Raw genomic sequence first — 20948 nt, forward strand, 5'->3', positions numbered from 1 at the left:
CACACACCCACACGCACACACACACTCACTCAAACAAACAACACACTGCAGCACCCACTCTCCACACTTTAGATCACACAAACACACTTACACTTTATATTTATTGATAAAGGATTTGCACTACAACTCGTACACCTACTGTGAATTGTACCTAAACTGCACCTTGTCCATTTATGCCTTGCACTATATAGTATTGTATATTAGTACACTGCACAGTATTGTATATTGTATGGTAACTACGTCTACGAACATTGTACATATGTCTAAACTGAACACTGTGACCTCTTTTTTTTCTTCTAATTTTTACTATGTTTTTATTTCACACTATCTTGTCATGCACAGTCTCTGGAGCGCAACAGTAAGAAGCATTTTGTACAAAAGTATTCTGTACTTCTGTATGACAACTATTAAAGAAACTTGAAACTTGAACTTGAAACTTGAAACTTGAAACCCATTGCAAACAGCGGGGCTGGATTTTGCTAGAAGCATATGTAGCTGCAGAGCCGCAGAGCGAATTTAATTGAATAAGAATTGAGACAAAGGTGCCACTTTGTCATCCCCACCTGTCTTAAGAAGTCCACCATCATCCCTGTACCCAAAAAATCTACGCCCGCTTGCCTCAACGACTACCGCCCTGTAGCCCTCACCTCCATAGCCATGAAGTGCTTTGAGAAGCTAGTGAAGGGCTACATCTGTTCCTCCCTCCCCATCAACCTGGACCCTCTGCAATTTGCATATCGCCCCAACAGGTCCACGGAGGACGCCATAGCCCATGTGCTGCACACAGCAGCATCACACCTGGACAAGAGGCAGGGGAACTATGTGAGAATGCTGTTCATCGACTACAGCTCAGCATTCAATACCAGTCCCCTCCAAACTCATAGCCAAGCTCAGGGACCTGGGCTTGAACTATGACCTCTGTCAGTGGGTCTTGGACTTCCTGACGGGCAGACCCCAGGTGGTAAGAGCCGGCAACTGCACCTCCTCATCCATCACGCTCAACATAGGGGCCCCCCAGGGCTGTGTTCTGAGCCCCCTCCTCTACTCCCTGTACACACATGACTGCGTAGCACAGCGGAACAACAACACCATCATCAAATTTGCTGATGACACAGTAGTGGTGGGCCTGATCTCTGCCAACGACGAAAGGGCCTACCTGGAAGAGGTAGAGAACCTGTCACAGTGGTGTCAGGAGAACTGCCTCTCCCTGAACGTCAGCAAAACAAAAGAGATAATTGTGGACTTCAGGAGGTCGGGGGTCAAGGACTACAGCCCCCTCAGCATCGACGGGGCACCGGTTGAGAGAGTGAACAGTTTCAAGTACCTCGGAGCCCACATATCCGAGGACTTGACATGGACCACACACATTGACAGTGTTGTGAAGAAGGCACGACAACGCCTCTACTTCCTCAGGCGCCTAAGGAAGTTCCAAGTCAGTCAGAAGATCCTTAGGAACTTCTACTCATGTACAATAGAGAGCATCTTGACCGGCAACATCACCTCCTGGTTTGGGAATAGCACTGCACAAGACTGTAGCAGACTACAAAGAGTGACACGTTCAGCCGAACGCACAATTGGAGGGGGGCTTCCCACCCTCCAGAACATTTACAACAAGCGGTGCAAGGGGAAGGCTAAGAGAATTATTAAGGACTCGAGCCACCCGAACAACTGCCTCTTTGAACTGCTGCGGTCAGGCAAGCGATACCGGAGTCTTAAGGCGAGCACAGAAAGACTCAGAAGAAGCTTCTATCCCCAGGCCATCAGGCTGCTAAACGAACAATAAACACTATGCAACAACCATCAAATGCACACAGCACACACACCCACACGCACACACTCACTCAAACAAACAACACACTGCAGCACCCACTCTCCACACTTTAGATCACACAAACACACTTTACACTTTATATTTATTGATAAAGGATTTGCACTACAACTCGTACACCTACTGTGAATTGTACCTAAATTGCACCTCGTCCCATTTCTGCCTTGCACTATATAGTATTGTATATTAGTACACTGCACAGTATTGTATATTGTATGGTAACTACGTCTATTCTGCATCGAACATTGTACATATGTCTAAACTGAACACTGTGACCTCATTTTTTTACTTCTAATTTTACTATGTTATTTTATTTCATACTTATCTTGTCTTGCACAGTCTCTGGAGCGTAACAGTAAGAAGCATTTTGTATAAAAGTATTCTGTACTTCTGTATGACAAATATTAAAGAAACTTGAAACTTGAAACTCATCCTCAGCTTTAAGAATTGACAATTGTGTCAACAAATTGACACATGTGTCAACAAATTGACACACAAAATGCTTAGAGACGATGGGGGTCAGAACGGCGCAAGGGTGGGGGGGCGCTGTTTGACGGGCCTGTGACCAGACCTGAAAGAGCCCCTGGCTCTGCAGCTGCATGCTATTCGCAAATCCACTGCTGCAGCCGTCCTCCCGGCTCCCGCTGCTGCCGTCGTTATCATAACACTACACACATATCGTAATGTTTACAGCAAACTGTAGTTGATCACCAGGTATGTTTTATTAACGTAGAATAATTCATATAAGAAAAACGATAGGGAAATATCTTACCTTTCTCCACTGGTTAAAAATGCCAGGAACTGAAATTGAAACTTGCTGTGCGCCGCGGTGATATGTGTTTATTATGAAATGACAATTGCGTGTTGACACGCCCACTGCGCGAAGCCTCCTAAATAACTTTTTCCAGTTTGCACATATCTATTATCTATGACTAATTCTATCTATTTTTAGGGGCAAATGCGATTGAAATAGTCGCGCTGTGGTTACATGACGTCATTGCTATTTTAGAGCTGCTCTACCAGTTACACGGTATAGTCAAAATCCATACCGTAGAGCAAATTAATACCGTTTATACCGTATACCGTTTATACCGTCCACCCCTACGACAATGTACTAACTATCACCCTAAAATACATTGCAACGACGTCCACCGCATACCCCACACTACTCTAACCGTTACCTCAGAATTCACGCCACACACCCACTCCGCACGTAAACTATAAAATAGCGGCGTGCAAGCTAATGATCCTAGCCAGCCTTGTTTCCAATGTACCATCACCCTAAAATACTCCGTTCCGCCCCAATACATTGCAACGACGTCCACCGCGGCGCAGCATACCCCACACTACTCTAACCGTACCCTCAGAATTCACGCCACACACCCACTCCGCACGTAAACTATAAAATAGCGGCGTGAAAGCTAATGATCCTAGCCAGCCTTGTTTACTACCCAGAGGTGCACCGCGGGTCTCCTTCGCTGTCGCCATCTCCTTCACTGATTGGTTGTTAGTGCGCGTGTGCTGATATCCAAGCTTGGGAAATCGATATATCGAAACTTTGCGACCACGTTTCATGTTTATTTCGAGGAAATAATTTATCGCGATAGTTATCGTTATCGTTTTATCGCCCAGCCCTAGCTGGACATCCGTACTAGTCAATTACTGTTTTCCCACAGATAGGCGGGAAGTTTTGGGACCTTGAGCAGGAAATGTGAAAGGCTTTATAGACCAAGTCTTGGTATCTTTATTATTTATCATTATTCCCCATTTTATTATTCAGAATTTTACTGTCTATTCCAGTGGTCACCAACCTTTAAGCCCAAGATCACTTTTTTTTGGTGAAGGCAAGATCTACCTATTGAAGCGTTGAGAGAAAAAGACAGCCAAGATTGTACTTTAAACTAAATGACTTTTATTTGCCTGTATTCTAATTACATGCAATGCTTTGGTCCAACATTAAAACGTCAAAGTAGAACTGTAATATATACTTTCTCATATTATTAACATTGACAAACATATTTACAATTAGCATTTTATAAAGTAGAACTGTAATGTGTACTTTCTCAGTCAGTGCTAAGTGCAGTCATCTTATGCAGAATCACTTTTCACATCAAAACAAAAGTAGAACTGTAATGTGGACTCTCATATTATTAACATTATAAAATGCTAATTGTAAATATGTTTGTCAAAGTAGAACTGTAATATGTACTTTCTCAGTCAGTGCTAAGTGCAGTCATCTTATGCAGCATCACTTTTCACATCAAAACAAAAGTAGAACTGTAATGTGGACTCTCAGGGAAAGATCTAAAAAAATTAAAAATTAAAACTTTTTTTTATTTATTTTTTTTTCAGGGAAAGATCTACATGGAAAGTCTCAAAGATCCATCAGTCGATCGTGATCGACGGGTTGGTGACCACTGGTATATTCTATTATTTTATTGCACTGCACTATTTACTCTGTCTATTGCTTTTTATTACAGGTTCGAAACTGTCTGGTTTTAAACTGTAGATGACATTGAACTGTTAAACAGTAATCCAGAACTATTTTATTGCACTGTAAAAAACGGATTTTATATGTCTACACTTTGTGCTCATTTCATGTCTAGTCTATTCTACTAAAACTGAATCAAACCATAAACAAAGTGGCCTGTTGGGATGTTAGATCCTAATGTGAAAAACTGTGATTTTATGTCTGCACTTTGTGCTCATTTTACCCTTGCTATTATTTAACTTTAACCACTATCCGCTGGGTGCATACTATGACCTTTATCATGTTTTGTAACAGATTACAGAAATTCAAGAAGATTAATATATCTGCATTATTTTATCCCACTTTATGCTTTGCTCTTGCTGCTTGTTTTACACTGATTTTATGTCTTATTTCTTACTAAAGCACTTTGAGCTGCAATCCCCTGTATGAAAGGTGCTATACAAATAAAGTTATTATTATTATTTTTTATGCAATTACTCGATTAATCAATGGAATAAAGATTTTAATACTCAATTAGTAAAATAATAAAAAATTATTAAAGAATTAAAATCGATAGCTGTAGCCCTAGGTTACCGGCAGCCATTTTGGAAGAGAGAAGACTACACAAACTACACTTGCAACGGCATTGAAGACGAATTGGCAAAAAACAGATCTTTGCACTCAGCACAGATAGCTGGACCTCTCGGGCAACAGAGTTGCCTCACTGTGAAGTCCGCTATATGTTGGATTGTGAGACGAAGAGTACAGTACTCCAGACTCCTCCCTTGTATGAAAGTCATACAAGCGCTCGGCAGAGGAGTTGACAAATGCAGTGACTGAGTGGAAGTTGGAGAGTCCAAACATGACACTCCCAGTAACCACAGATAACGCAGCAAATAGTGTATTTTTTATTTATTTATATTTGTATACATTTATTTATTTTATATTATACAATACACCAGGAATTTGTCTGAATGGAAAGAATTTATTATCTTTCTAATAAGCAAAATAAAGAAATTATTTGGGTATAAATAGCAGCATTTATTGTTACTCAGCTGAAAGAGTTGTACCCTCTCATTGGCGAGGTGTAACGTGTGGGAGGCTCACACTACCCCCGCTATTTCCTGTCTCTGCTGTGCAGGCGTCCCCCAACCGACCTGTAGGAGTCGCTGTCCACAACGTCCAGATTACCACCCATCGACTTCCACCCGCTGACTTTGCCAATTGAGCCAGTATGACGGCCAGCCCAAGCCTGGGGGGCAACGCCGAAAGCCGGATTTGAACCCGGTGTCTTTTGTTGCGTTGGTGACGAGCGCAATGTCCGCTGCGCCACCCAGCCGGCAGCTGCCCATTATAATTGTCTAATTTTCATAAAAATAAATGACAGCTAAACTTGTATGGAATGACTGAGTCATGGCTAAACCTGGACATCCTCTCATAGTATGCGTCCATTAACTCTCCACGTGTCATCTTGTCATCTCACCTTCATGCTGAGGCTGGTCTTGGAGCCGGTGAATGACAGCACCTTGATCTTGACCTTTTGACCCTTGTTGACCACGTCTGCCACGTTGGCCACACGGCCCTCTCTGCGCAGCTCTGAGATGTGCACCAATCCCTCCCACCGTTTCCTACAAAATGGAAAACACGGCACTGGTTTGTCAGTGGAAAATGTATTAGGACCAGAGCAAAGATAACGGCGCCTGGATTCAATTTATTCTCCTCCCCATGTTTTCAATTCAATTCAATATTCGGTTCAACGCCACTCTATTAAGTCCCCATGGGGGCGATTCATTTCAGGGTAAGCGGCGTGCTTCAAGCAGACAGCAATCTGCCAATAGATATAAAAACACAAATAGAGTAGGAGACGGAGAATAATTCATTTTGCTGCACTACGGATCTGTACGAGGTGATGATTGCCCCTAAATCATCTCTAAAAATGAGCACAGGATGTTCTGCCATCATCCTGTTCACTAGGTCTTAACTAGGGATGGGCACAGCTAGTGTTTTCCAAGATCGAGTACTCGCAGGAATTACTCAAGTAGTGCTTGAGTACTTGTTTAGGGAAATGCATTTTTAGAAGGCATCTTAAAGCGCATTGCACGGAGTCACACACACAACAGATTTAATTATGTCTCGCTCTGCGGACATAATGCACAGCAATACGTGCATCGTCAAGTCAAAACAGGTATCTCTGCTTTTGGAACGGCATGTCGGTATCAATACCAGACTATGAACACTACACAAACAGCTGTTTTTATCTTTTAGAATGATAACGCTAATCTAGCTTTCAACGTAACAACGGTTTCACTGTACGCTCTCTGACTGGTGCCTTGTGGGGTTTCAGAGTGAGATTTCTGTTTCAAAGACACAAACAAGCAGTCAAGCACCCTAAAAAAACACTTGAGTTCAGTTGAAACAACACTGAATACTCAAGTAATCGATTACTCACGCCCATTCCTAGTCTTAACCTTAGTGAGCCAATGTTAACATTGTTTGTTTTTGCCTATATACAAAGAAAAATAAAACAGCCAGGCCTGGTCATATGGAAAGGCCAACCTGTGCCACTATGATGCCATATCATGTCCAAGTTGTATTCATAACATTCAGTATTCAAAACATGACAATAACTTTATACGAACCTCAGTCCCTCCAGCTGTACAAAGCATCCAAACTGCATGATGCTGGTGATTTTGCCGTTGTAGATGTCTCCCACGGAAGGCTCTTCAGGCGGGGGTCGGTCTACATGTTTGTCTTTCCAGCGGTCCGGGTCTTGCTCCCTCTCTCGGTCCCTGTCCATGTCCTTGTCCTTGTCCATGTCCATGTCCATGTCCTTGTCCTTGTCCTTGCGGGGGCTGGGAGAGCGCTCCGACCAGCGGGAAGACCGCTCTCGTCTTTTGCCCCGGTCGCGGTCTCTTTCTCGATCCCTGTCCCTGGGGCGGTCGCGTTCCCTGGAGCGAGACCTGGACCGGGAACGATTGCGTCTTTTCCTGTCCCTGTCTCTCTCCCTATCCCTGTCGCGGTCTCTTTCCCGATCCCTGTCGCGGTCTCTCTCTCTGCTTCTGCTACGACTCCTGCTGTGTCGCCTCTTCTTGTCGGACCTGGGGGACGAATCATCAACATTACGACAAAAACTGAGTAAAAGTACTTTCACCACACACATCTTTATTTTCTTTTCCAAGTAAAACTATGCAGCAAAAGACACAGTCGTCCCTATGCCCCAGGGTGGCGGAGCTAGCGTGAACCTCAGTGTGTGTTACGCTCTCACAGTGAAACTAGCGGTCAGGTTAAAAATAAGCAGCTGGCAACTCCACATATATCGGAAAAGGCATGTGGTACGCCCTCCCCGGCCTGACAGTGGGGTAGCACAACAACAAGGGGAACATTTTCAGCTCCAAATGGTCTGAACAGATTTTTTTTTATGCAAGTTTAGACAGATGATTTCCGCTCTTGCAAAGTCTGCTGATCCTCCGTACACGTTAACCCCAGTTCACACTAATAAGAGACCAGGCTGGAGCGCCTGGTAGAGCGAGGTTAACTAGGTTGAGATTTGACTTGTTAAGTCTTGGTACCTGCTCTTGCTGCTCTTAGATTCTGTTCCACTGACGCTGGGCATAAACATCTCCAACTCCTTCATGGCATCAGCGGCTACCTTGTCATCATCCTCATCCAAGATCCTCTGGGATGGTTGAAAAGAAAAACATATTAGAAGCAACTAAAGCTGGACAATAGTTTGATATATAACATTTAGCATGTGACTTATTGTATTTATTTTTTAGTTTTTAATGTATACAAACGAGCCAGGGGCGGCTAGAATGATCCGGATGATGATTTAGAATGGGGATCAGAGGAAAAAGATCAAAGGATCTAAAAACGAGTGTACTCGTTATTGGCGCTCAACGCTTGTCGGCCAATAACGAGTATACTCGTGATTGGCGCTTAATGTGTTAAGGATAAAAAGTAAATATTAAAAGGATAAGGCCGGTGTAATTTCACAGCCTACGAAAAGACCAAAACCAACAATGCATTTCTTCAACTTACAAGCTCATATCACTTATATCTCATATCCAGAAGTCATAGAACTCCATTATTCCAAAAACAAGTCACAGAGCCGTACTTTGTTTAGTATAATAATGCATCATTGCGGGCGGCTGGGTGGCGCAGAGGACATTGCGCTCGTCACCAACGCAAGAGACACCGGGTTCTAATCCGGCTGTCGGCGTTGCCTCCGGCTTGGGCCGGCCGTCATTAGGGGTGGGAATCACCCGTTTCATCACGATATGATACGATATTGATTCTTTGGACAACGATACGATATTATCCGATATCACACAGTCTGCCACGATACGATATGATTCGATTCAGGTGCCTGCGATCGATACGAGACGATATTATATGCCCATTTAACACAATCAGTAATATTTAAATCAACAAAAAAAAAGGCAATGGAAATATCAGTTGACATTTTTATTTTTGAGCTCTTCCAGACATTTAAATGAAAAACAATCTATTGTTTTTAATACAAATAGACCTCCTGTTCACTGTTTTTGGTTCGTTTTTCTTTTTTTCTCTATATTAATATCCTATTCACTGTCACAGAGCTGTATTTTGGCTGGAAAAGCCGGCCAGATCCTGTTAGTGGGGCTATCCCGAGAATGCACCCTCCTTCCCAGTCCCCACTTCTCTCTGCCTATGGCTCTGGGTTAGCTTGTTAGCTTAGGCTAACGTAACGTTATCTTCGATCTTTAACGCGACGTGGGCATAATGGAGTGGCGAGGATTGCAAAGCAGGTTAGATGCATTGGACCCGTTGCGGAATAAAACGGCAGGGACATGTTTTGGGTCACAGAATAGGCACACTAGTCTTGCTCGGCTCTGGGTTAGCTTGTTAGCTTACGCTAACTTAACGTTATCTTCGATCTTTAACGCGACATGGGCATAACGGAGTGGCGAGGATTGCAAAGCAGGTTAGATGCATTGAACCCGTTGCGGAATTAAACAGCAGGGACATGTTTTGGGTCACAGAATAGGCACACTAGTCTTGTTCTAGTGACGCTCTAGACGCTACTGCTGTGTGCTGTTTATGTTAAACGGAGTTTCAAAACACTGGGCGCGGGGCGATGACGTCGCCGTCACGGGATTTTCAAAATAAGAGTATCGCAATATGAATCGATCTTTTTACGTTGAATCGATCCTATTTGATTATTGATAATAGATCGATATATCGATCTGGATCGATGTATCGTCCCACCCCTAGCCGTCATACTAACTCAATTGGCAGAGTTAGCGGGTGGAAGTCAAAGGGTGGTAGTCTGGTCGTTGTGAACAGCGACTCCTACAGGTCGGTTGGGGCGCCGGCACAGCAAAGTCAGGAAAATGGCGGGGGCAATGTGTGCCTCCTACACGTTACTCCTCGCCAAATGAGAGTCCGCGCTGGCAGGTGAAAAGATGTGACAGGCTGCCTCCACATGTATCGGAGGGGACATGTGATGCAAGGCTTCTATCCTCCCTACAACCGGCCAGTGGGGGGAATATGCGAGCAACGATCAGGACAGGGGAGGGAGAATTGGCACGATAGGTAAATTGTTGCTCAGCTGATAGAGTTGTGCCCTTCCTGATGGCTTGTCGTACAGAACTTGTAAGTCGCTTTGGATAAAAGCGTCAGCTAAATGACTAAATGTAAATGTAAATGTAAATTGGGATGGGGAGAAAATCACAGAAAAAAAGAGAAAAAGTAGATTAAAAAAAATAAAAGAATCCATCATTGCGATGAACACGAGCATCGCAGTTTTTCCAGGTTCAGGCAAACTTGAGGAGATCGCCGTCACATCATGACGTCATTCCAGGGGGAAAACTATGATGTTTGTGTTCATCAGAATGAAAAAGTATACTGGCTCAGTGACAATGGAGTTCTAGGACTTCCGGATGGTCTTTTTGTAGCCTATGTTGACAATAAGAAAAAATGTATTTCTCAAACTAATTTCTAACATACTATACGAGTATATTTTCAGTTTGCTAATGTATCAGTATCACACTTCCCATTATACAATGTAGTCCAATATGATCCTAAATGAATATTGATTGGATCATTGAACATGTGATTTCCCATGCCTGAGCAGATATCATGATATATATCCATATATATATATATACATATTTTAAAGGTCTCCTTACTGAATGTTGTAATATTTTTCTCATTTCCCCCAGCCATAACTGCTTTCAAATCATGTTTTGCAACTAGAATCACCATTTAAAAACAGGGAAAGCCGTTATGAGCTTTGGGTTTCACCATACTGCCTTCGTGCACAATGTTTTTAAACAAGATCAGCTTGAAAACACCTACCTTAGGCTGCAGGTCGTCTGCTCTGCAGAGCGCTGGGAACAGCTCCTTCAGCTTGTCCTTCTCAGACTTCTGCCTGACTGGTACCTCCGAGTCTGCTGGTAAATCAAGATGGAAGGTGATGAATTTCCCACAGGTAGTTCGGTTATTTTTGGTGGTGGCAAGCTGGGACAGTCTATACAATACTGTTTGTTGTAGGGATGGCACCGATCCGATACTCTGCATCGGTCCGATACTGGCCAAATTCACGGGATCGAATATCGGAAAAACACTTAAGTATTTTCCGATCAGATACATGCTGTAAAGCGCACCATCACGTGAACAGTAGTAGCGCGACAACAACGCTATCGTTAGCTAAACGTGAGTCTTGTTAGCAGCGCGCCGCGATCATGTCAGCTGTGTGGAGTTATTTTAAGCTCAAAGAAGAAAAGGGCAAAACAGCCTGTGGTGTTTGTTATGTTAATGCAGGGCACAAAATTTACTTTTTGACTCACCGGTCAGTGGCAGGTAGATGGGAAAATTCTACCCGCCAAGCATATTTCTTACCGGCCAAAAGAAATACAAATTTTTGTGTCACATATACTATACATTTTTTTCCAGTACATTTCAAGTAGATAAGCTATTACGTTGAAGAATACACACTTAAAAGGAAAACTCCAACATTTTGGGAAATTAGCTTATTTGGCATCTACCCTAGAGTTAGACAAGAAGATACCCTTTTTCTTCTCTGTGCATGCAGTAGAAGTAAGACACGCACCGTTAGCCTAGCTTAGCCATTAGCCTAGTTCCAAACGTCTTCCTACTCCTACTGCATGCACAGAGAAGAAAAAGGTATGTATCTTCTTGTCTAACTCCAGGGTAGATGGCAAATAAGCTAATTTCACAAAATTTTGGAGTTTTCCTTTAAAGAGGCCAGAGTTACATTTGTACTCCCTCTCTCTCTCTGAAGTCCAAACTTCACAACACACAATCTAAAACCCCTCCCTACCTCCCTCTCCCAAACCGTTCCTACAACTATTTTTTTATGTTGCATGATCATGTACATTTAGTTTGTATAATTTTAACATTTAAATATCAACATTATCTGGCAATCCTCAGTAAATACTATCAAACTCATGTTGTCTGGTCTTTTCCACGTGCACACACACACACACAGAAAGGGCTCCTTAATTGAACAAGTAGAGAGAGGGATGGAGAGAGCCCCGCTCCCCCTTTCTAACCTCGACTCAGCTGTTTTCTGTCTGAGCAGGATTGGCTAGTTTAGCTTAGCTAGCGGCTAACGTTATTTCCCCCCGATGGAAGTGAATGACTAGGATGCCAAGCTTGTTAGAAGCATTGGAATTTACACTGCACATAGAAACAGCATAAAAAAAAAGCTGGGACTGATTTAGTTCGCAAAATGCGAGTAGGGCTGGGCGATATATCGAGTATACTCAATGTATCGTGGCTTGTTCTACGTGAGATGTAGTAAATTACTATATCGTGAACATCGAGTATATGTTGTCACGTCGCGGCTGATATGAGACTTGCAGATCGTTCCTCTCATTTCATTATAGACAGACCAGCGCGGAGCTTCAATGACATGCAATGGGCTAACGTTAGCTGATAAGTTAAACCATAATAGGCTAAGCTAACTAGCGTTAGCTCTTAGCTGCTAGCGTTAGCTCAAAGCGGACTCCACGATACTAGTTCCATTAGTGAGAAAAGGGGGTGGGATATATTGACGACAATTGACAAGAGGTTTAAAGATAACTTCATATTTATTAGTTATTCGTTTCTTTCATCCAGTTTCAATCTCCGTGTGTTCAACTTCCTGTTTACATTCGAGTGTGACATCATCGCCTACGGCAGCTTATACGCTCAAAACGCGTTCTCTCTCTCTCCCCCTTCCCTCCCTCTCTCTCTATCCTTCAACTCGACTCCTTCTCTGTCTTCCTTTTTTCTCTTTCTCTTTGGACCTGAGATGTTAGGTTATCTCAGTATTCAGTAGGCATTGATGTAATACCTGAAATATTCTAAAATCATTAAGTCTGCTATAAGCCATTATCCCTTTGTAAGGCTTTGTGTGCGATTATTATTTTCTCACAGTAGTGTGTATATATATATATATATATGTGTGTGTGTGTTTGGCTAAAGTGGATAGAAAACACAGTACTGTGCAAAAGTCTTTGGCACCCAATAGTTTTTATATAAATTGTCTTAGATGTAAATACCGTAATTCCTCTAATAGTAACCCCGGTTTGTATTTGTTTCAACTGTAGCGGGTACCAGGCTTGTATTAGGAGGAGGCCTGTATAAGAGGGAGGCCTATATTTCAAATTTTCAAACGGATCATAATTAATAAATCAACATTTTGTGTCAGTTTGAACCCAGTAAAATGTACTGGGTTCATTTATTGAAACCAAGTACTGTATGAAATAGTAAACAGTGCAATTACAGGTGGTCACTGGTCATTTCAACATTTTCAAAGTGAAATCAAGTAACTAGCTCAGTATGCAGCTCAGTATATTAGTAACCCGGCTTGTATTAGGAGGCCGGCTTATAATTGCTTAGCTCAAGAGCGCACCCGGCCATTAATAGAGACCCGGCTTGTATTTGAGACCCGGTTACTATTAGAGGAATTACGGTACATTTTTTTATTAGTGTGTTAGTAGACTACTCTTAGTACATTTTCATTTAATTATTTTTTAAAGCATCTTCATGGTTTAATAATGGAAACATATTTTGCAGGGACTTATTATAATCATCATATTGGCATGACTGTATGCATCAAAGGGTTAAATCAAGCATTTTTAAGTGCTTTAGAGGAAATGTCAAAATATCGAGATATCATTTAGAGGCCATATCGCCCAGCCCTACTCTGGAGCTATGCTATTATGTCTTCACACATGGACGTTTGTCACGTTTCACAAGCTGTTGTTGTTGGGCGTATACGTAGCTACCTTGGGCTACTTCTGATTGGCGAGCAATGAGAGCACAGCACTTCTGATTGGTAAGCATGACTGGCACGCAAGAAAAAAACTTGAATCAAACTCGCTGTATAACGTATCCCAAATCGCAGGCTTTGCGATTTGCTAAAAGGCGACCGTCGTAAGACCAAAACACACCGCAGTTTTAATGATTTATTATTTATATTTTCATTTTGTTACCCGCCACATGGCGGACAGACCTCTCAGTGTCACTTGCCAAATCTAAAATATGCCCGCCATTGGCGGGTGGCGGGCTCCAATTTCATGCCCTGGATGTGTGCACGCTAATACGACAGAGTACAGGCCACCATACTGGGGTCACAGTCAGGTAGACTACTAGAGTTAGGAGCGGATTAGCTAAAGAGTTAACAGAATAAAGACACTCGCAAAAACAAATATAGAGGACTCACGCGTGTATACTTGTGGAATAACACGACACAGCCGAGTATCATCTGCAACGCAACGGTGGCAGCAACACTGGAAACTCCATGGACTTAATTAAACACTTCATGGAAACGGAGTAACATTATGTCAAGTTCATACGTGCAACGGATGCAGAGAGGAAACGTTTTGCAGCAGCAGTTAACGTTGCTTGAAACCCTTCAGAAGTGCGAGAAACTCCCTGCAGACGGTAACAAAGCAATGCTTATAACCGAGAAAATAACCAAATGTATTGTGCAGGACAAACAGCCCCTTTCTGTTGTTGAAAATGTAACGTTAGGTATCCAACGCTTAGCCGACACTGCTATTCCAAATAAGTACAATGTTGTGTTTCTTTTTCAAATGTAGCCAAGAGTATAACCATAACCCTATTATAAAAACAGCAGTCAAAGTGTATATTTTCAGCACTACGTTTGTTTACCAATGATTTTTAAATCTCTGCGCATTGCACCGGAAAATGCGAGGACAGGAAGCAGTCATGAAATCGCTGTAGTCTTATTGAATAAAGTTTATTTTTCTGTCTTGTTTACAGACAAATCAAACACACCTGTGTGGTCTTACAAAAGGAAAAGAAAAAAAAATCACAAATGTACATATTCAAGCCAAGGCAAGCTCACACACAAAATCCAAAATCATTAACTTATTAACTAAAAGATTTTAAGAAAATAAAAAGCAGCAGCACTGTATTTCTTTTTTAGGGGAGTAAGACATTTGTTTCAGTTTTAGCATGTTTTATAGATGGCTAGGTTAAACACAGGTTTTTGTTTTTAAGAGGGGGGGGGGGGGTAGTATCGGTATCGGCCAATACTCTGTGGTATCGGACATGAAAAAGTGGTATCGTGCCATCCCTAGCTTGTTGTATTTCCCGGCACCAACAGGAGGGTGTATTCCAGCTGTGAGCTGGTGACTGAAGGGTGGCTGATATTACATATACGGTGTCCACCATCTGTGGTTATGTGCCCTTGAGCAAGGCACTGGTCCCCCAAACTGCACTCCGACCTCTCTGATGAAACACACTGTATGAATTAGGGCTGGGCGATATGACGATATTATATAAATATCGGGTACAGTTCATTAACGATACACTTTTTAAACGTATCGTGGATATCGTGATGTTTTGCCCAAGAGGATTGTGTCGCGTCAATCTGGTCCACACGTTGACACTTTTGAACAGCGCCGCCCCACACACACACACTACTGCATCAAAGTTACTATTTATGATAACAAAGGCATTCGTTTTGTGGCATTAACGTTATATAGTTACACTTTCAATAACATCAGCGTATTTACATAGCAACGTCCGAGGTCGACCTAGATATAGCAAGCATTAGTCGTTCTCGTTCATATCTCAGCCCGTGCTGACTCAGTTGTGCCCATTCTGCGGTCTGTTAATAAAGTTTTCAATCAGACAGATGTATGGAAAGGCTTTTATTATAACATCCGTTGCAGTAAAATCATTATGCCGCCAGTCGTTTAGTCATTCTGCGGAGCTAAAAGCTAAACGTCGGCCGCGGCGAGCTACCGCTGCCATTGTTGTTGTCATTGAGCTCTCCAATGGCGGAAGTAAAAAATGAATACGCGCTTGCCGATTGGTGCTAAGAACAGCAGGGCGGGTGCAAGCGGTGTGACGTAATTGGCAGACGCGACTGTCAATCAAAATGATTCTGTTTGCCGTCTGAATGAATGAAAACGTTATTAACAGATTGCAGCATGGGTACAATACAGTACAGCTCAATACAACAACAGTCAACAGTGGACTGGAGGATGCAGACCAGAGAAAGACTTTCGTCTTGTTTACATCAGGGTCCCCCATTTTCAATTCATCATATTTCATATCTAAATCATATAATATCTCATTGCTAAATATATGCAATATATAATCTAATAATCCAATAATCTAAATCTAATATATAATATAAAAATGCTAAATGCATGGGTATTTTATTTTGTCTTTAATGTTAGCTTGCAAACTCAAATACTGTCTTGGTAAGCCTCATAATGAATTGTTTGTGATGCGTATCGTGTATCGCCGAAAGGTCAGAAAATATCGTGATATCATATTTAGGCCATATCGCCCAGCCCTAGTATGAATGGGGGATTTTGTGTATGTGTAACTAGGAGGGGTATGTAAAAAGACATATTTCAATTGCCTTGTGTACATTGACAAAGTAATCTTCTCTCTTTCTCACTCGCCCCAATACAGAAATAGTCAACATGAAGTCCATAAAGCATGAGCTTGGGAGTCGGGACTAACACACTACTGTTCTTTTGTACTTTTCCCCCAGTACAAAAAGTATTTTACACGCAGTCTAAATGCTATTCCTTATGTCTAAATACGCTTAATATCAGATGTACCGTATGCAGTCATGATGTAAGCAGCCAGACACATTGGGCACCCCTGCTTCCTATCATCTGTGTCTATTGGCTTCCTGGCTCCTCTTTGCAAGGGCATCCCTGTTTCATTTCACCAGACCCCCCTCTGAGACCCCCCAGCTTTAAGCTCATTATGCTCAAACCACAATTCGATCCATTCGTGCCATCCCTAGCTTGTTGTACATGACCCAAGATGAGACATAATGTATCAGTTGCTGAAATCTATTTGTGATGTGTCTGCTTGATATTGTGGTGAGCCTCCCATACACATGTATGGGAAACACAGATGGTCCAGATCAGAATGAAGTTGCTCTTGGCTGCATTCAAAGACATTGGCGACTGGCAAAGCGATAAGACAGCAGATAACTTGGGACCTTTGAAGACATTTAGGCGCTTTTACCTTTGCTTGTAGATAATGATTCCTTGGATGGCGGGCGCATTGTTTGAATGAGTCTGAGCAAATTGCCGACGAGCGAATCCTAAAACAGAGTAAAAGAGATATCAAACAGATGACATTACTCACATCCTTTCTCACAGTTGATCCGATTGTCAGGATCAGAGGTGCGTTGCTCATGGGACGGGGTTACACGACGTGCAACCAAGCTTTTGTGAGCAGAATGCACGGATGTGCGCGCAGTCAAGAACGTGCTGCACTCGACTCGTCGCATGTACCTGGCTACCTTGCATAAGCATAACAATTCATGGCAATCACATTCACAGGTTTGGTGTGAACGGTGCTCTGCCTGAGTCAGACGTTCACACCAAACCTGAGGAATGCGCTGTACTCTACTGATTCGCCAACTCGCTAAGTAAGTACCCACATGGCTACTATGCATAACAATAGCTCAGGTCGTCAAGTGTGTTCAAATACATTCTCAGATACATTCAAATGTGTTACATTCCATTCGTAGAGGCAATTAGGCATTGTCTTTAGTCTGTGCGTATGCGAGGGAGCGTGCGCGCACGTGGCGTCATTAAAATATAGTGCAACCAGTCAGCCAATCAGGAACGCACCTCTGGTCAGGATCGCCACCTAGCATGTAGCCTATCTGCTAGCTTGAACTTACTGAGAATTCCGCTCCATTTGTGAGCAAAAGAGATTTGAAGCCATCAAAGGTTGGTTGTTTCTCAGCGAGGTTGATGACAAATTCGGCTGTAATGTCAAAGAAAAGAGAAAACAAAACGGTGAGACGTGAACTGGTTAACCTGTAGGTTTCAGATGCAGCAGCAGCCTCACGTAATGTTAGCCAACGCCAGTCTTTGATTGATTGAAAACTTTATTAACAGATTGCGGCTGAGCCCAAACGTTCAAACCTTCGTTCGTTACGTTGATTCGAATTTAATTTTTTTTATAAAAAATACATATTTTTTCTTCTTCTATTAAGTCTGTTCAAACCAATGGGGGTTTTCTTCACAGTTGCAGATAAAGATTAGGCTACACTAATATTATAGAAGAAACTGATGTTATATTCATTAAAGAAAGTTGATTTAATTGATTTAGTTGGGCTGGGGCTTCTCCCTGGGCTGGGTCTGGAAAGTTGATTTAATACAAAAAAAATACTAATTTAATCAGATTAATCACTTTATTCAAATTGAGGATTTAGTTTGAGGATAGTAAAAAAAATATATATATATATATCCTATATATATATTATTAGAAATAATTTTAAAAATGTTTTATAAAAAATGAAGGTTCGAACGTTCGTTCAAAAAACCCTGACGAAGTTCGAATCCCAAAAACAGGGTTCGGGGATGCAGTCCAGAGAAAGACTTTCGTCTTGTTTACATCAGGGTCCCCCATTTTCAAATCATAACAATGACATACAGATAGACAGTACTGCTACATCTATACATTTATGACATACCAGATTTACAAATACAGTACTGTTTGTGATACAAAAATAGTCTAAAAAAGAGTATATACATTTTTTGACGTAGAAACTGTACATTGGAGGAGGTCTAGCTGGGAAACAGTTGTAACTTAGATTAGAAAACGAATGGTAACGTTACGACATAGGTCCTACGAAAACGAACGGTAATGTGGCATAATGTCCCAAGCAAAAAAGTTTGCAAACGTTACAGTCCAATAAAATACTGTATCCACATCGCATAAGTGATGGTGGTCACTTTGTTTTCACCCTTGTATTGTTGTGGTGAGCATTGTGGCTAAGCTAAGTGTTAGCAGCTAGAAATAACATGCGTGGAACTAATACGGTTAACGTTACATACCGAGATCTTTGTCACTTATTCCCAGATGGTTGTCAAGTTCTGTACACACTTTTGACACCAAAGATAGATATTCGAGCTGCTCTAGCTCGTCCACCCCGACGTCTGCCATTGTACACGAGACTTGTTTAGTTCACAAAGCGTAGACTGCGGCAGACATGTTGGATTTGAGTCATTTCCGTTTCCGTTCTATTCGGAAATGCAGTTTGTCAGTCTTGTCACACGATGGCGCTAAAGTATTTGCCAGTAAATTAAATAGATATAAATAAAGGTCGTTAGTTTGTTTTCTCGTTTGTCAATGATTTAAACACATTACACAAGAGATGTTCTGACCGTTTCAAAATGCAGACATAAACATTATCTATCAAATGTATCTCCGGTTGCAGTGTTCCCTAGCATTGCAATTTCACTGAGTGTCTTCTGATGAAGAGACATTTTAATATTGTATTCAAATTCTAAATGTAAGGGTGTCCCTTTAACTTAGGCTTCAGGCTAGACATTTTCTTCTCCTAACAAGGGCCTCGGAGTCTTGTTTTATTTTTGGTCGCATTTATAATGTAGGCTAAACATTAGATAACAAACCATCTAGGCCAAGGGATTCCAGCTACTGTCCCTACTAAGATGCAGCCGTGCAGGCAATGCAAATATAATGCACATATTTAATTTTATATTTTGTTTAATTTATATGGTGGCCTAACTGACTCTGGGGGGATGCATAGCAAAATCAAAATTGTGTCTGGCCTAGTCTGGTAGCCTAAATAATTTCCCACAGAGTAATGAGGAATTTATTGAAACTCTTATTTGGTCTTTAGATGTAAGCAGAGGGATTTCGTGCTTAAACAGCACATAGGCATGACACTCTACATTTCCTTCAGATGTGAACCAAGTGACCTAAATCTCAGCCCCATGAGTCATGAGAACTCCAAAGTGTGTTGAGCAACCACAATGACGAGAATCTGAGCTCATGTATGTGGACAGGCCTCCAGTGTGTGCCTGTGGCAGGCAGGACAAAGTAATAAGCCTGCAGAGAATGGGTCAGCTGAGCAACCTTAAAGGCCAACACAGAGAGGCTCAAGATCCTAAACGAGGACTCCTCCCTAGTACCTCAGATTCAGATTTGATTAGTCACGTCATCTTACACCGTACTGCATAGAGGAGTGAAATTCCTTATGTTCTTGGCTCCTCTGCCTTGCAGCAGCATCATCAATAAAATAGGACCCAAAAAAATGTAAGCAATAGAAATAGCATACAAATAGCATAAGCAACAGTAAAATAACGCTAATTTACAATACAATAATCACAGTGTAATAATCACAGTGTGGGTGTAGTGAGTGCAAAGTGGCATCAGAATCAATAATAAAATGGCTCTAGGCTATAACATATAATCGCTGCATGGGTGTAGTGTGTGTAAATTAGCAGCAGAAACTGTGATAAAAATAGCACTAGATTGTAGATTACAATACCACAGTCACAGGCAGGTAGCAGACCATTACTCCACCTGTACTCTAACTGACTGCATCATACACCCACACTCGTTTGCACATCTTTGCACAACACCCCTTCCCATAGTCCTGATAGCTGTATTTGTATACATTGCTGATCTTAGTTTCTAGATTTTAATTACTTAGAACTGTTTGTTTTAGGGACCTGACATGGCAAGATGTTTTTCTTACATTCTATTGTTTATGTTATTGAAAGACACACAGTCAAGGGGAGGCTTGCAGAAGAAACACTTCACTGCCATTGTACATGTAATGTGTATGTGACAAATACACTTGACTTTGAAATAATGACAGTACAGACGCAGCGCTCAAAAATCAAACCAATTCTGCTGCTTGTCTGCTGCTTGTTGCTGCTTGTGTGCCACTTAAGTCTACTCAGGTGTTAATTTTCCGGGGGTGTTGGCTGGGGGAACAAAGGGAGAGTAGTTAACTTAAGTGCTTCCCCAGGGAGGGGGTCGGGGGCTACTGCCCTCAGACCCCCAAAATAATTTTTATATGGGCAGTCTGACTTGGGGTACTGACCATATATTAGTGTTGCAATGCATGATAAGTAAACAGTGAAAAAAGCTAAGAAATCTGATGGGGCTGGGACATTTGGGACGAATAAAAATTTAAGATGAAAATCTGCCCAGCCTGTGGGAGGAAGTGGAGGTGTGAAATCTGGCCCGGTCAAGAACAATAGAGGAGTGGTAGAGAGTGGTAGAGAGGCATGAGAGGTTTGAGTTTTGAGTGCTGTATCTGTAGGTAGACCAGAACTGGACTGCACTACCAGGATGGCCTAGATGTAAAGAGGTTCAATTCCC

The 20948-nt window shown here is 42.0% G+C and overlaps 1 protein-coding gene across 2 annotated transcripts in view; it reads right to left on the reverse strand.

Moving 5' to 3' along the window:
• LOC311236112 (ATP-dependent RNA helicase DHX8-like) overlaps window positions 1-18794 on the reverse strand; it is a 90265-nt gene extending 71471 nt beyond the window's left edge. Inside the window, exons 1-7 of one of the 2 annotated variants that reach the window (XM_084323722.1) lie at window positions 18647-18794; window positions 17485-17570; window positions 16818-16896; window positions 10638-10729; window positions 7868-7974; window positions 6938-7396; window positions 5782-5926 (exon numbers count right to left, since the gene is read on the reverse strand). In XM_084323722.1, the coding sequence (XP_084179848.1) occupies window positions 5782-5926; window positions 6938-7396; window positions 7868-7974; window positions 10638-10729; window positions 16818-16896; window positions 17485-17570; window positions 18647-18755 (1077 nt within the window). In that variant the 5' untranslated portion in view covers window positions 18756-18794. Of the gene's footprint in view, window positions 1-5781; window positions 5927-6937; window positions 7397-7867; window positions 7975-10637; window positions 10733-16817; window positions 16897-17484; window positions 17571-18646 lie in introns of both variants that reach the window. The other variant, XM_084323721.1, reaches the window with a different exon arrangement.
• Window positions 18795-20948: the final 2154 nt, after the last annotated feature.

Source organism: Notolepis coatsorum, assembly GCF_963971535.1.
Source record: "Notolepis coatsorum genome assembly, chromosome: 10".
Classification (NCBI taxonomy): Eukaryota; Metazoa; Chordata; class Actinopteri; order Aulopiformes; family Paralepididae; genus Notolepis; species Notolepis coatsorum.